At 65.6% G+C, this 15,746-nt stretch overlaps 4 protein-coding genes across 6 annotated transcripts in view; 2 read left to right on the top strand and 2 right to left on the bottom strand.

Annotated features, from left to right (window-relative positions):
• MIOX (myo-inositol oxygenase) overlaps window positions 1-15,746 on the bottom strand; it is a 144,275-nt gene that overhangs the window by 117,302 nt on the left and 11,227 nt on the right. The window contains exon 11 of one of the 2 annotated variants that reach the window (XM_061347117.1): window positions 6,569-6,578. The exons of the other annotated variant lie outside the window; for it this stretch is intronic. The gene's annotated coding sequence lies outside the window, so the exon portion shown is untranslated. Of the gene's footprint in view, window positions 1-6,568; window positions 6,579-15,746 lie in introns of those variants that run through there. 2 annotated transcript variants of the gene reach the window in all.
• Window positions 1,444-3,829, top strand: CIMAP1B (ciliary microtubule associated protein 1B). Of its 2 annotated transcripts, XM_061347102.1 has the most exons (6): window positions 1,444-1,586; window positions 1,700-1,903; window positions 1,987-2,088; window positions 2,965-3,086; window positions 3,514-3,654; window positions 3,733-3,829. In XM_061347102.1, the coding sequence occupies exons 1-6, from the start codon at window positions 1,478-1,480 to the stop codon at window positions 3,808-3,810; spliced, it is 756 nt and encodes a 251-aa protein (XP_061203086.1). In that variant the 5' UTR covers window positions 1,444-1,477; the 3' UTR covers window positions 3,811-3,829. The 2 variants fall into 2 exon arrangements, with proteins under 2 accessions (XP_061203086.1, XP_061203085.1); XM_061347101.1 differs by having other exon boundaries at window positions 3,514-3,829.
• LOC133208880 (protein SCO2 homolog, mitochondrial) lies at window positions 5,380-6,072 on the top strand. The gene has a single exon (XM_061347100.1). The coding sequence runs from the start codon at window positions 5,380-5,382 to the stop codon at window positions 6,070-6,072; it is 693 nt and encodes a 230-aa protein (XP_061203084.1).
• NCAPH2 (non-SMC condensin II complex subunit H2) lies at window positions 7,063-15,024 on the bottom strand. The gene is made up of 20 exons (XM_061347123.1): window positions 14,851-15,024; window positions 14,667-14,768; window positions 14,080-14,135; window positions 13,472-13,550; window positions 13,290-13,358; window positions 13,114-13,193; window positions 12,646-12,779; window positions 12,424-12,519; window positions 10,644-10,738; window positions 10,507-10,569; window positions 10,341-10,407; window positions 9,989-10,096; window positions 9,779-9,832; window positions 9,498-9,565; window positions 9,340-9,412; window positions 9,183-9,242; window positions 8,323-8,375; window positions 8,137-8,238; window positions 7,822-7,971; window positions 7,063-7,201 (listed from the first exon to the last, which is right to left on the bottom strand). Exons 1-20 carry the CDS (start codon window positions 14,968-14,970, stop codon window positions 7,064-7,066), a joined length of 1,767 nt encoding a protein of 588 aa, XP_061203107.1. The 5' UTR covers window positions 14,971-15,024; the 3' UTR covers window position 7,063.

Below are 15,746 nucleotides of genomic sequence, written 5' to 3'. Positions count from 1 at the left end.
GGCCGGCCGAGGGGCGGAGCACAGCGGGGGGGCGGAGCGGAGCGCCTGCCCACCCAATAGCAAAGCGCGTCTGGCGGTGACGTTGAAAGAACACCGCCAATGGGCTGCCGCGGCAGGGCGGCCGCAGGAAGGGGGGGATCGATGAGCTTCCAGCCCAATGCATTCCATGATCCTATGATCCCCAGTCCCGCTGCAGGAAGGGCCAGGCTGGGCTGGGGTTGGAGCTGTGCGTGCCCCGGAGCCGCGCTCGGTGCCGTGGGTGCTTCCACCCACCCCAGTAAAACGGTTCTGGACTCCTGCAGTAACGGTTGTGTCCCCTATGGCACGTGCCAAGGCTTCCCACCCAACACCTGGGTGCTGAGAGCCACCCAGCCGGGTGCCCGGGGGATGAGGTGCTGGCCGTGGAGCAGGATGGGCTGGAGGAGCAGCCCAGAGAATGGTTTGTGTTGGAAGGGACTTCAAAGCTCATCCAGTTCCAGTCCAGTTTCACGGGGAAGAACTTCTTCCTTATATCCAATACAAACTTCCCCTGCTTCAGTTTGAACCCATCACCCCTTGTCCTGTCACTACAGTTCCTAATGAAGAGTCCCTCCCCAGCATCCTTATAGGCTCCCTTCAGACCCTGGAAGCTGCTCTGAGGCCTCCACGCAGCTTCTCTTCTCCAGGCTGAACAGCCCCAGTGTTCTCAGCCTGAATGTTTCCTCGTCCCCCCGTACATTGCCAGGTCCTATACCCATATGGGTACGTCCCCATCTGTTCCCATGTCCGTGTACCCCCTCACCCTGCCCCGTGCTGCCCAGTGTTTTGTTGTGCCGGTGCCTTGGTAACCGGGGGAGGAGCGAGGCCGGAGCTGGACTGTGCAGGGTGAGGGGCTGCACAGGGACCTGCACCCGGGATGAGGGACCCCTGGTATCGGGGTGCATCCATGGGGGGCTGGGGGCTGTATCCATAGCGTCCTGGGGCCTGTGTCCATGGGGTGCTGGGTGCAACCCCGGGGTGCTGAGCAGGGGGATTCCAGGGGCTGTAGAACCCCAGAACACCCGTCCATTGTGACATCGGTGACGGGGTGCCGGGGCCAACCACTGCCGCTCTTGCAGGGCTGCAACAGGATCCGGTGCCGTGTCCCGTGTCCCGCAGGATCCGGTGCCGTGTCCCGTGTCCCGCAGGACCCGGTGCCGTGTCCCGTGTCCCGCAGGATCCGGTGCCGTGTCCCGTGTCCCGCAGGACCCGGTGCCGTGTCCCGTGTCCCGCAGGATCCGGTGCCGTGTCCCGGAGGATCCAGTGCCGTGTCCCGCAGGATCCGGTTCTTGTCCCGTGTCCCGCAGGATCCGGTGCCGTGTCCCGTGTCCCGCAGGATCCGGTGCTTGTCCCGTGTCCCGCAGGATCCAGTGCCGTGTCCCGCAGGATCCGGTGCTTGTCCCGTGTCCCGCAGACCCAGGTGCGGGCTGAGGCGGGCGCTCACTGCGCACTGTCCCCCATGGCGGACGGCCCCTGGGTGGGCAGCTGGAGGCCCCACCGCCCGCGGGGCCCCATCGCCGCCCTCTACACGAGCCCCGGGCCCAAGTACGGGATCCCCTCCAGCGTCGGTGAGTGCGGCTGCGGGGCTGAAGGGGGGTGCGGGGGGGCTGCGGTGTCCGGGGGGGGGGGTGAGGGGTTGCGGTGCTTGGGGTCCCGCCACCGCCCCCGTCCGGCCCCGCAGGTTTCCACCAGCACGACCCGTGCCGGGAGCGCGCTCCCGCCTTCAGCTTCGGGCTGCGGTTGGAGGCGCGGCCGCAGGAGCGCTCCCCGGGCCCCGGGTACCTGCTGCCGCCGGGCACCACCGCCAGGGGCCGCGCCGGGACCCCCGCCTGCTCCATCGGCGGCCGCACCAGGGACCCGATGCCCTTCAGCACCCCCGGCCCAGGTGAGGCCCCCCCCAGCCCCAGCCCCCCCCTCCCCTCCCCGGGCCGTGCCGTGGCCCCGCGCTGAGCCCTCCCCCCCCCGCAGGCCGGTACTCGCCGGAGCGCGCCGGGAGGGTCGCGTTCCCCACGGCCCCCGCCTGCTCCCTGCACTCCCGCACCCGGCACGGGGCCGCGCCGCAGTCACCGGGTGAGAGCGGGACCGGCGGCGGGGGGGGAGCCATCGGTACCCATGGGGTGGGGTGGGGTGGGATGGGATGGGATGGGATGGGATGGGATGGGATGGGGCCCCCATAATCCCTCATGGGATGGGATGGGATGGGGTGGGATGGGATGGGAGGGGATGGGATGGGATGGGATGGGGCCCCCATAATCCTTTGGGATGGGATTGGATGGGATGGGGCACCATAATCCTTTGGGATGGGATGGGATTCAATGGGATGGGGCCCCCATAATCCTTCATGGGACGGGATGGGATGGGATGGGATGGGAAGGGAAGGGGCCCCCATAATCCTTTGGTATGGGATGGGATTCGATGGGATGGGGCCCCCATAATCCCACATGGGATGGGATGGGAAGGGATGGGGCCCCCATTATCCTTTGGGATGGGATGGGATGCAATGGCATGGGATGGGCCCCCATAATCCATCATGGGAAAGGATGGGATGGGAAGGGATGGGGCCCCCCATAATCCCTCATGGGATGGGATGGAACGGGAAGGGATGGGGCCCCCATAATCCTTTGGGATGGGATGGGATGGGATGGGGCCCCCATAATCCCTCATGGGATAGGATTGGATGGGGCCCCCGTGATCCCCCATGGGGTGGATGGGGTGGGATTCCCTATGGGATGGGATAAGATTGGACGCCCATGATCCCCATGGGATAAGATGGGACAGGATGGGATGGAATCCCCCATGGGATGGGACCCTGATAATCCCCTGGGAGCCCCCTCATCCCTGAACTGGACCCCATGATCCCCCCGGGATGGGATGGACCCCCCCCCCCCCATATTCCGCACAGGCTGGGCTGGGTGTCACCAACCCACCCCCCCCCCGACTCCTCAGGCCCCGCTGCCTATCTCCTGCCTCCCGTGCTGGGCACTCACCTTGTGAGCAAGGCCTCGGCCCCCAGCTACTCCGTGTTGGGGCGCAGCAGCATCGGCACCTTCTACCAGGACCTGTGCAAGGTGCATGGGGCCTGGGGGTCAAAGGGAGGCAAGGGGCCAGGGGGTCAGGATGCTGAGGGGCTGGGAGGTGAGCGGGCTGGGTACCAGGGGTCAGGGTTCTGGGTCGGTGATGGGGTTGGGGTCAGGGCACCAGGGGTCAGGGTACTGGGGTGTCAGGGTGGTGGGGATGAGGGTGCTGGGGGTCAGGGTTCTGGGTCAGTGATGGGGTTGGGGTCAGGGCACCAGGGGTCAGGTACTGGGGTGTCAGGGTGCTGGGGATGAGGGTGCTGGGGGTCAGGGTTCTGGGTCGGTGATGGGGTTGGGGTCAGGGCACCAGGGGTCAGGTACTGGGGTGTCAGGGTGGTGGGGATGAGGGTGCTGGGGGTCAGGGTTCTGGGTGCGGTGCCGGTGCCGATACCCGGCTCATGCCCCCCTGCCGTGCCCGCAGACGCCGGGGCCGTGCCAGTACCGCATGGTGGACACGGACGTGTACAAGCACCGGGCGCCGCGGTTCTCGATGCTGGCGCGAAACGTGGCGCCGGGGGACACCAGCACCAAACCGGGCCCTGGCGCGTACAGCCCCCAGCAGGTCAGCAGGGACCCCCGGGGGGAGCCGTGGGGGGACACGGGCCAGAGCCCCCCCCTCACTGTGTGCCCCCCCCCACAGAGACGGCCCCAGGGGGTGACCTTCGGCATCCGCCACTCCGAGTACCTGGCGCCGCTCATCGTGGATGTGCCCGACTAGAGCCTACGGCACGGCCGGAGCTGGGAACGGGCTCCAGGCGGGAAGGGGGGCTCCAGGCGGGAACAGGCTGTGTTCAGAGTAACCCCAGGCTCCATCTGTGTTCCCTGTGCTGGGCAGAGCCAGCCACACGCTGCGGGAGCTCTGTTCCCGTTCCCATTCCCAGCCCGTGCCCTGCTCTCCTGGAGGAGGCCCTGGAGAGGCCCTGGGAAGTGGGGCTGAGCTCTGGCTCAGCGTTATGGCTCCATAACCTCATAGTCCCACAGCACCATAACCCCATAACCTCATAGCCCCACAGCACTATAACCCCATAACCTCATAGCCCCACAGCACCATAACTCCATAGCCCCATAACCTCATAGCCCCACAGCACTATAACCCCATAACCTCATAGCCCCACAGCACCATAACTCCATAACCTCATAGCCCCACAGCACCGTAACTCCATAGCCCCATAACCTCATAGCCCCATAGCTCCACAGCCCCATGGCTCTATAACCCCGCAGCCCCACACCCCATGGTCTCATAGCCCCATGGCCCCCATGAACCCAATGAACCCCATCCTCTATGACCCCCAATGACCCCATGACCTCGATGACCCTCCGTAACTGCCATGACCCCCATGATCCCGGATGCCCTCGTGGCCCCCATCCCCCCATTGCCGCCAGGGGGCGCGGAGCGCGGGTGCGCGCCTGTCCAGCAGGGGGCGGTCCGCCCGCCGCCAGGGGGCGCTGTCGCGCGGGAGGACACCCCACCCCCTCCCCCCCCCTTGGCGAATGCGCCCGCGCTTGCAAGCCCCGCCCCGCGGCTTCCAGTTCCGGGTGCGTCCCGCGGTGACTGCTGCGGGCGGGAGGCGGCTCGGCGGGGACAGAGGGCAAAGGTCAGCGGGGTCAGAGAGGGCGGGGCCGGGAGAGGGGTCAGAGGTCATGGGGGGGTGAAGGGAGGTGAGGATGGGGTCAGAGGGCATGGGGGGTGCAGGGAGGTGAGGATGGGGTCAGAGGGCATGGGGGGGTGGGTGGGGTGGGCATGGGGGGTGAGGGAGGTGAGGATGGGGTCAGAGGGCTGGGGTGGGGGGTGGGTGGGGTGGGTGAGGGAGGTGGGATGGGTCAGGGGCTGGGGGGTGAGGGAGGTGAGGATGGGGTCAGAGGCAGGGTGGGGGGTGGGTGGGGTCAGGGCATGGGGGGTGAGGGAGGTGAGGATGGGGTCAGAGGGCATGGGGGTGCAGGGAGGTGAGGATGGGGTCAGAGGGCAGGGGGGGGTGCAGGGAGGTGAGGATGGGGTCAGGGGCATGGGGGGTGCAGGGAGGTGAGGATGGGGTCAGGGGCATGGGGGGGTGAAGGGAGGTGAGGATGGGGTCAGAGGGCATGGGGGGGTGAAGGGAGGTGAGGATGGGGTCAGAGGCATGGGGGGTGCAGGGAGGTGAGGATGGGGTCAGGGGCATGGGGGGGTGCAGGGAGGTGAGGATGGGGTCAGAGGCATGGGGGGGTGCAGGGAGGTGAGGATGGGGTCAGAGGTCAGGTGCGGGTCACCCGTGGGGTGTCCGACGGCCGCTGCGCTCCCCCAGCCCCCCCCATGCTGCGCTCGCTGCTCTCCCGCCTGCGCCGCCCGCCCCGCCCGGAGCCGCGGCCCCTCCCGCTGCGGCAGCGCGCGCTGGTGGCGGCGGCGGGCGCGGGGGCGGCGGCGGGCGCGTGGCTGTGGCTGCGGGAGCGCCGGGAGCGGGAGCGGCAGCGGCGGCGCCGGGAGGCGCTGCGGGAGCTGGCGCTGGCCCAGGGAGACTTCGCGCTGCGGGACCAGAGCGGGGCCCCCCGCGCCAAGAGCGACTTCCGTGGGCAGTGGGTGCTGCTGTACTTCGGGTTCACGCACTGCCCCGACGTGTGCCCCGCCGCGCTGGAGCGCCTCAGCCGGGCCGTGGCCGCGCTGGAGCGGGACCCGGCGCTGCCGCCGCTGCAGCCGCTCTTCGTCACCGTGGACCCCGAGCGCGACGACGAGGCCGCGCTGCAGCGGTACCTGCGCGACTTCCACCCGCGCCTGCTGGGGCTGACCGGCACCGCCGAGGAGGTGCGCGCCGCCGCCGCCGCCTTCCGCGTGTACGCCAGCGCCGGGCCCCGCGACGCCGACGGGGACTACATCGTGGACCACAGCGTCCTCATCTACCTGCTGGGCCCCGACGGGCTCTTCCTCGACTGCTACGGCAGCAGCAAGAGCGCCGAGGAGCTGGAGCGCAGCGTGCGCAGGCACATGCGCACCTACCAGCCCCTGCAATAAAGCACCTGCAGCACACGTGGGAGTGCTGGGGGCACCCTGACAGCCCCCGAGGGTGAGTTATGGGGGGAACGTGGGCCCTGACAGCTCCTGTGCTGGTGGGTACCGGGCTGGGAGGGCTTTGACAGCGCCCCCAGCGTGGCAGGGACCATGGGATGGGGACCAGAGCAGCCCCAACACCCCTGGCACCTCCTGCGATGGCAGGTACATGGATGGGTTCACCAGCATCCCCAGTGTCTGCTGGGCTGGTGGGAGCTAGGGTAAGGGCCCCCCCAACATCCCCATGGTGACCCCAGCACCCACCACAGCAGCAGCCTGGCACCTCCTGCGATGGCAGGTACATGGATGGGTTCACCAGCATCCCCAGTGTCTGCTGGGCTGGTGGGAGCTAGGGTAAGGGCCCCCCCAACATCCCCCATGGTGACCCCAGCACCCACCACAGCAGCAGGTACTGGGGGAACATGGACCCTGACACCGCCTGCAGTGGCAGAGCCCAGGGTGGGGGGTCCCTGACACCCCCCAATGGCTCCCATGGTGGTGGGAACCAGGAGATGGGAGTGGGATACCCCTAAAAGCAGTAGGTGCCCCTGATGCCTCCTTTGGCAGTGGGAACCCCAACACCTCCTGATACCCCCCCCGAACCCTCCAGGGGCATCCCCAAGTGTTGGGGTCTGTCCCCACATGGCAGCAGAGCTGTTCATTGTATCAACACCAGGTTTATTGTTGTAGGGAGGGGACAAAGGGGGGTTTGGGAGCACATGGAGGGGCCTGAGGGCATGTGGGGGGTGGAAGTACATAAGGGGGTACACAAGGGGCACTGGGTATGAGTAAGAAGGGGTTGAGGACACATGAGGGGTTTTAGGGGCACAAAAGGGGCTGTTTGGGGCTATGGAAACAGTAGAGAAGGGGGAGGGCTGGGGTATGGAGGGGGGGTGCAAAGGAGCGTTGGGGAGGGGTTGGTGGTAGGTGGGGGGGTTGGGGTGCCCTCCCCCCTTCACGGGCACGCTGAGGGCAAGTGGAAGGCCTGGAAGCGCTCGTGCGCCTGCTGGTGTGTGAGCAGCCGGAGCCGCAGCGTGTCCAGCGCCTGCTCCAGCCCCGGCTCCTGCGCCAGCTCCACCACGTAGTCATTGGCCTGCAGGGGACGGGGGAACGCTGGGGTCCGGGTGGCACAGAGAGCCCCGGAACACCTGCAGCCCCCCCGCCGGTCCCCTTCATGCCCCCTCTTGCACTGAGGAGCTGCAGGCCCAGGGCACTGCCCCCCATGCTCCCAGCTCCCTATTGCACAGCCCCCCCCCCACTCACAGCAGCCCAGGGCACAGCCCCCCCACACTCACAGCCCTCCCCCCCCCAAAAAAAGCCCCCCATGGCACAGCCCCCCCGCACTCACTGCTCTCCATGGCACAGCCCCCCAGGGCACTGCCCCCCTGCACTCCCAGCTCCCTATTGCACAGCCCCCCCACACTCACTGCTCCCCAGGGCACTGCCCCCCAGGGCACTGCCCCCCCGCACTCCCAGCTCCCTATTGCACAGCCCCCCCATACTCACTGCTCCCCAGTGCACAGCCCCCCCACACTCACTGCTTCCCATTGCACAGCCCCCCCACACTCCCAGCCCCCCATGGCACAGCCCCCCGCGCACTCACTGCTCCCCAGGGCACAGCCCCTCCACACTCCCAGCCCCCCAGTGCACAGCCCTCCCCCCAACAGCCCCCCGCACTCACAGCCCCCCCATAGCACTGCCCCCCGCACTCACCAGCTGCAGTGCTGCCATCAGGTACCGGCTCACCTCAGCCGGGGGCTGCCCCGCCACGAGCTGCGCGAACGAGCACCAGTGCCCGAGGGTGCCGCAGCCCTGCACCAGCGCCTGCCCGTAGCCACGGACATCCAGAGCCTGGCAGGACTCCTGCGGGGGCAGCGGCGGGGGTCAGCGGGGGGAACGGGGGAGAAGGGGGAGAAAATGGAGGGGGAATGAGGAAGGGGGGGAAGGAAAAGCAGCAAGGGGACAAGAAGGGGGTTAGGGGGTAGGAAAAGAGAGGTGGGAAAGAGGACCCAGCCCCCGTATCCCTGCCTGCTCCTGCAGCAGTGGCACCATGCGCTCCTCCCAGCACCGCACGCGCTGCGACAGCTCCGTCTCCTGCACATAGCGCTGGGACTCCACCAGGAACAGCTCCTGGGGGCACAGGGAGGGTTGGGGGGCACGGGGACACCCCACAGCCTCCGGCACCTGCACTGGGCCCCCCCACCTGGCACCTACCACGTTCCTGCGCACCAGCTCCTCGTAGCACAGAGAGTTGGAGGGACAGGGATCTGCAGGGGGACAGTGGCAGTGAGGGCACATGGGGACATGCAGAGGGACAGGGATCTGCACGGGGACAGCAGCAGTGAGGGCACATGGGGACATGCAGAGGGACAGGGATCTGCAGGGGGACAGTGGCAGTGAGGGCACATGGGGACATGCAGAGGGACAGGGATCTGCAGGGGGACAGTGGCAGTGAGGGCACATGGGGACAGGGATCTGCAGGGGGACAGTGGCAGTGAGGGCACATGGGGACATGCAGAGGGACAGGGATCTGCAGGGGGACAGTGGCAGTGAGGGCACATGGGGACATGCAGAGGGACAGGGATCTGCAGGGGGACAGCGGCAGTGAGGGCACATGGGGACATGCAGAGGGACAGGGATCTGCAGGGGGACAGTGGCAGTGAGGGCACATGGGGACAGGGATCTGCAGGGGGACAGTGGCAGTGAGGGCACATGGGGACAGGGATCTGCAGGGGGACAGTGGCAGTGAGGGCACATGGGGACAGGGATCTGCAGGGGGACAGTGGCAGTGAGGGCACATGGGGACATGCAGAGGGACAGGGATCTGCAGGGGGACAGTGGCAGTGAGGGCACATGGGGACATGCAGAGGGACAGGGATCTGCAGGGGGACAGTGGCAGTGAGGGCACATGGGGACATGCAGAGGGACAGGGATCTGCAAGGGGGACAGCGGCAGTGAGGGCACATGGGGACATGCAGAGGGACAGGGCTGAGCACAGGCACACAGACAGGGACATGGCCAACGATGGACAGAGAGGGGGTGCAACACCCCCCCCCCCAGGGCCATGCACTCACTGGGGGCTCCTTCCTCCATCTCCTCCAGGGCCTCAATGTCCTCATGCTCCCCAAAGTCACCTATGGGGAGGGAATGTGCTCAGTGACCTCCCCAGGCCCTGGCACAGCAGGACAGGGCCCCCCATAGGGGTGGGATGGGGGTCTGGGGGTGCAGCACCTTCGCCTTCATCGTCCTCAGCCCCTCGCTCCTCCTCCACCAGCTCCAGCTCCTCCTCGGGCTGCAGTGGCTCCTGCAGGGAACAGGCCTGAGCCCCCATGCCGGGGTACAGGGGGGTCCCCCCAGCCCAGCACCCCCCCTCCTCCAGCCCCACTCACCCTGGGCTGCAGCTTCCTCTGCGCTGCCACCCGCTCCTTCATCTGCTTCCAGTAGAGCACCTCCAGGTCTGCAGTGGGACGGGTGCAGGGCAGCACCTCTGCACCCTGGGGGGGGGTCCAGCCCCTCCAGCTCCCCCCATCAAGGCACGGGGTGGCCACTGGTGCCATCCCAGGCTCCACTCACAGTTGTGGGGTGCAGGGTCCCCCCTGCCCTGGGTCTGTCCCCCCAAGGGCACAGTGCAGGCAGGACCCAGAGCATCTCCCCCAGCCCCAGCACTCACCCGCGAAGGTCGGGCCGCTCCTCTTGGCTCTCCTGCTGTCCGAGACGTGGTCGTCTGCGGGAACCAGAGGTGCCCATTCCCACCCGGAGAACTGGGATCCCAGAGGAAGAACCCCCCAGGACAGCAGCACCGACCCCTCTGCCACCACCGCACCCCCACCTCCGAGGTGCCCTGTTGAGGTGCCCCCGTTGGACACGCTGCGGTACTCACAGGCCATGGCGAACCACTTCATGAAGCTCTGGAGCCTCCGGGGGGATTTCCTCTTGCGCTTCTCCCCCACCACGTCCTCCAGGCCCGGCGGCACCAGGAACGGTCTTCCTGGGAGCGGGAGGGGTCAGGCCGGCCCTGGGCACCCCCAGCAATGCCGGAGGCCTCGGCCCTTGGCACAGCCTCTGTGGGCACCGTGGGGCCAGGGGAGACCCGGCGAGGATCCGGGAACGCCGAGGGACAAGCGGGTGGGGAAAGGAGCCGGGATAAACCCAGTGTGGCTCCAGGGATGGCAAAGGACAAGAGGATGGGGAACGGAAGCGGGATGAGGCAGTCCCCAGCTCCCATCACAGACCTTTCCTTAGGGGTTTGTCCTCTGAGTCTGCGAAGGGATCAAGGCTTTGCCAGGGATCCAGCAGCTCCTGCAGGGAGTGGGTGCTGATGCAGCCACAGCTCCCCGGGGCACCCATCCCAGGGCTCCCCAGTGTCCCACAGCCCTGGGATGCTCCAGGTCCCCCTACCTTGACGTGGGTCTGGGGGTGCTGGGCAGGGGCTCGCTCCCGCAGCGCGTATCCTGGGGTGCTCTGGCAGGGGCAGGATGAGCCGGATGAGCCGAGGCTCCGGTGAGGAGCGCGGCGCTGTCCCAGCCCTCACCTACCCGCTGCGATTCCATGTGCTTGGCACCCCCCGGAGCCAGCACTGCAGCATCCTCCTGCATGGGATCGTCTCCAGCAGCACAATCATCCTCCAGTCCTGCACGGGAATGAGCCAGGTGGAGCCTCGGGGATGCCGTTTCCCAAGGAGCACCCCAGGGGCTTCCCGGAGGCACAGCAGCTGTGGCACGGGTGGATACGCAGGCAGGACACACAGGATGTGACACATGGATGGGACAGGCAGACACCAGCAAAAGCACAGGGCCAGCCTGTGCCAGTGCAGCAGCAGCAGCAGTCGCTTTTCTCTTCCCCAGTAGCCGGTGCAGGGCTGTGGCTGGGCTTTAGCCTGAGACCAGCGCTGATAACACAGCCATGGGTTAGCTGCTGCTCAGCACCGCTTACCCTGGCTTCTCAGTCTCATGCTGTGCAGCGAGGAGGGGCATGGGAAGCCAGCAGGAAGCAGGGACAGACCTGACCCGAACTAGCCAGAGGGCTGCTCCATACCACAGCACGTCATGCTTGGGATGGGAACTGGGGGGAATCACCCGGGAGGCCCAGATCACTGCTGGGTCAGGCTGGGTATCGGTCAGCGGGTGCTGAGCGCTGTATTCTCTCCCCTTGTTATTTCCCTTACCATTATTATTACTGGTGGTAGCAGCAGTGGTTTGTGTTACACCTTAGTTACTGGGCTGCTCTTATCTCAACCTGTGGGAGTTACATTCTCTCCATTCTCCTCCCCATCCCTTCAGGAGCACAGAGGGGGAAGAAGTGGGGACAGTGAGCAAGCGGCTGCATGGTTCCAAGTGACTGGCTGGGCTAAACCATGACACATGTGGACACGGTGAGCAGCATACACACAGGAGCAGGACACAGGGACAGACACGCAGGGACAGACACACAGGGACAGACACATAGGAGCAGGACACAGGGACAGACACGCAGGGACAGACACACAGGAGCAGGACACAGGGACAGACACGCAGGGACAGACACACAGGGACAGACACACAGGAGCAGGACACAGGGACAGACACACAGGGACAGACACGCAGGGACAGACACACAGGAGCAGGACACAGGGACAGACACACAGGGACAGACACACAGGGACAGACACACAGGGACAGACACGCAGGAGCAGGACACAGGGACAGACACACAGGGACAGACACGCAGGGACAGACACACAGGGACAGGGACAGACACACAGGAGCAGGACACAGGGACAGACACACAGGGACAGACACACAGGAGCAGGACACAGGGACACACACACAGGGACAGACACACAGGGACAGACACACAGGGACAGACACACAGGAGCAGGACACAGGGACACACACACAGGAACAGACACACAGGGACAGACACACAGGGACAGGGACAGACACACAGGGACAGACACACAGGGACAGACACACAGCAGCAGGACACAGGGACAGACACAGGGACAGACACACAGGGACAGGGACAGACACACAGGAGCAGGACACAGGGACAGACACAGACAACAGCAGACACAGCAGACACACAGGACAGACACGGGACAGACACAGGACAGACACACAGGGAGAACACAGCCCAGGGACAGACACACAGCCCAGGGACAGACACACAGGGACAGACACACAGCACAGGGACAGACACACAGCACAGGGACAGACACACAGCACAGGGACAGACACACAGCACAGGGACAGACACACAGCCCAGGGACAGACACACAGGGACAGACACACAGGGACAGACACACAGGGACACACACACAGGGCCCCGGGCTCTCACCTCCCTCCTCAGAGAAGCTCAGTGCCCGGGCGGGAGCCTCTGCACCGCTGCTGCTGTGGTTGCTGCTGGTGCCGCCGGGGCCAGCGGCTGGAGCTGCTGCGGGTCACAACGGCCACCGGTCACCGGCAGTGGCCCCGGCACCGGAGCCACCAGTGCAGGGCTGCCCCAGCAGCCTCCCTGCGGGCAGCAGCAACCCGCTCGGTGCCTGTACCGGTGCCGTACCTGGGGCAGGGCCGGGGCTCCAGGCCTGGGCTGGGGACAGCCCCGCCAGCTCCAGCAGGAACGCCCCGGATTTGTGCGGGGTGCACACGTTCATCCGGAAATCCTTGCGGCTCGCCAGGACCTCCCCCTTGCAGCTGCGGGCAGAGCCCCATCAGGGACCCCAGAGCAGCCGGGGGAGGGCACGGCCCCGGCCCCCCCAGCACTCATCCATTCCCAGCTCAGCCCTGCTGGGATCTCCCAGCCCAGCCCGGGCTCATCCCCTCCCCCCGTACCCTGCCTGCCCCACAGGCAGCTCCCAGCCTCCAGGATCATCCCTTGCCCCCGTACCCTGCCTGCCCCACAGGCAGCTCCCAGCCTCCGGGATCACCCCCCCGTGGAGCTGGGAGGGCAGCAGCTCCCGGCTGAGGCACAGGGAAAGGCCACGGGGGCACCCAGGTGAAGCCACAGGGGTGGCTGAGGGGGTCTCACCTCAGCAGGGGGTTGTCTCTCTTCTCATCGTCCTCAGGTGGGACCAAGGACATGGGGGTCGAGGGAATGATGTTCACGGGCTGCAGAGGCAAACGGGTGGGTTGGGGGCACCTCGGGATTCATCCCAGGAAACCCCAGCACAGGGAGGGAGAGCAAAGGAGGGGAATGGCTCCTACGTTGGACTGGTGATCCTTCATGTCCACAGTGGCCTGGCTGGTGTCCTTGATGTCATCCAGGGAGAGGAACTGCAGAGAGACACACATGCGTTCCCCTGTCTCCGTCTGTGGGGCCACGAGGACACAGGGGCACAGGGGTGGGATGGACCCAGTGCCAGAGGCACCAGAGCTGCAGCTCTCACCTTCTCATCAATGTCCTCCCCAAAGGTGGCATCAGCGTCTCTCCCATCCAGACCCAGGGAGCTGGGCAGCTTCTCCTGCCTGGATCAGGGAGCAGAAAACAGGATCTGCATCAGCGAATCCGGGAATGGTTTGGGTTGGAAGAGACCTTAAAGCTCCTCCAGCTCCAACTCCTGCCACGGGCAGGGACCCCTTCCACTGGAGCAGCTTGCTCCAAGCCCCTGTGTCCAACCTGGCCTTGAGCACTGCCAGGGATGGGGCAGCCACAGCTTCTCTGGGCACCCTGTGCCAGCGCCTCATCACCCTCACAGGGAAGAGCTTCTGCCTAAGAGCTCAGCTCAGTCTCCCCTCGGGCAGGTTCAAGCCATTCCCCTTGGCCTGCACTGAGAGCAGGCAAGAAGACCACAGGATGGTGGCACTGGAAGAGCACATGGGGACAATCATGGCCTCCGGCTCTGGGGTTCACCCCACTGGGGACATTTCCTGCAGCCCCCCAAAGTGCTTTGCACGGGCTCCAGACCAACCCTGCAAGAGGCATGTGGGGGTTTGTAAGGCAACGACTGCTGAGGGGCAGCAGGGTAGGAGCAGCAGGCACTGCAGCCCTACTTACTTCTTGCTGCAGATGTAGTCAAGCGTCTGGTACACCAGTGAGTAGAGATACTCCACCTGGGGAGGAAAGCAACCAGGCTCAGGAAGGGAGGCAGCAGCTCCCAGCAGAGCTGAGATGAGGGCAACACCACCCTCCGCTGATCCCCACTGCTTGGGGGTCACATTCTGCCTCACCTTGTTTTTCTTTGCCCTGTTTCTGCCCTTCTGAGGCCAGGTTTGGGCAAGCTGGGACCCGGTGTCCCTGCTTATGGCAAGGGATCGGAGCTGGATGAGCCCTAAGGTCCCTTCAAGCCAAACCAGTCTGTCAGTTGTGATTTTATGATATATGTAATCCTGAACAGGAGGACCTCCCTTATCCCTTTGGATTTTTGGTGCCTATACACATCATTCCGGTCCAATGCTGTGTAAGCCACTTTAATCCAACCCCATATAAATCATCACCTATTCTGACACGATCATTTATGTACATCACAGACCGGACCTGGCCATGGAATTCCATTCAAACCCACACTTATCAGTGCTCACATCCCTGGCAGGCTCTCGGAGCCCCCCCTGACTCCCGCTGCCCCATCACCACCAGCTCCTCACCTTCCTGCTGTAGACACAGGCGGATCCCTGGATGAGCAGCGCCGCCTCCATGAAGTTCATGGTGGTTTTCCCATTGTCGAAGGAAATGCAGACGTTCTCCAGCTGCCGGGAACAGGCGTGATGGGAATGGGGAGCGGGGCTGGGGTTGGGATGGGGCAGGGCAGGCCCCCCCCCATCCCCTCACCTCCTCCAGGTACTCGCTGAGCTGCGCGGCCACGTCCACCTCCCAGTTCTTGGTGAGGTCGCGGATGGGCTGCAGGAGGTGCACGAAGCGGGACTCCAGCTCCCGCCTGATGGGGGGCATCCTCTGAGCTCTGAACGGGGTTAAACCCCCCCGTTACCAGGCACTGACCCCACAGCTGGCATCGGAGCAGGGCAGGTCACAGAGAGCAGCTGATGGAAACCTGGAGATGAACAGAACCATGCCGTGAGCACACATCATGGAATCAACTGGGCTCAGAAAGAGCTTCAGGATCATCCAGTCCAACCGTCCCCAGAACTCCCAAGGGCACCACTGCCCCATGGCACTGAGGCCTCGTCTCCACGCTGTGTGAACACTTGCAGGGCCGGTGCCTGCAGCCCTGCCCTGGGCAGCCTGTTCCAATGCCTGAGCACCCTCTGGGGCAGGAATTGTTCCTCAGCTCCATCTAAACCTGCCCTGGTGCAGCTTGAGGCCGGTTCCTCTTGTCCCATCCCTTGTTCCTTGGGAGCAGAGCCCAGCCCCTCCTGGCTCCATCCTCCTGTCAGGCAGTTGGAGGCAGCCATCAGGTCCCCCCTGAGCCTTCTCTTCTCCACACTGAACCCCCCAGGTCCCTCAGCCCTTCCCCATCACCCCTGTGCTCCAGGCCCTGCTCCAGCTCCATTGCCCTTCTCTGGCCCCGCTCCAGCCCCTCAATGTCTCATTTCATACAATCCCAGACTGGTTTGGGTTAAAGGGGCCTTAAAGCTCAACCCCTGCCACAGGCAGGGACCCCTTCCACTGGAGCAGCTTGCTCCAAGCCCCTGTGTCCAACCTGGCCTTGAGCACTGCCAGGGATGGGGCAGCCACAGCTTCTATGGGACCCCGTTGCTTGCATTGTG

Source organism: Neopsephotus bourkii, unplaced genomic scaffold (assembly GCF_033783945.1).
Source record: "Neopsephotus bourkii isolate Nb327-2 ecotype Australia unplaced genomic scaffold, CSIRO-AGI_Nbou_v1 NB_301, whole genome shotgun sequence".
Taxonomy (NCBI): Eukaryota; Metazoa; Chordata; class Aves; order Psittaciformes; family Psittacidae; genus Neopsephotus; species Neopsephotus bourkii.
This window is presented reverse-complemented; position numbering and strand designations above follow the sequence as displayed.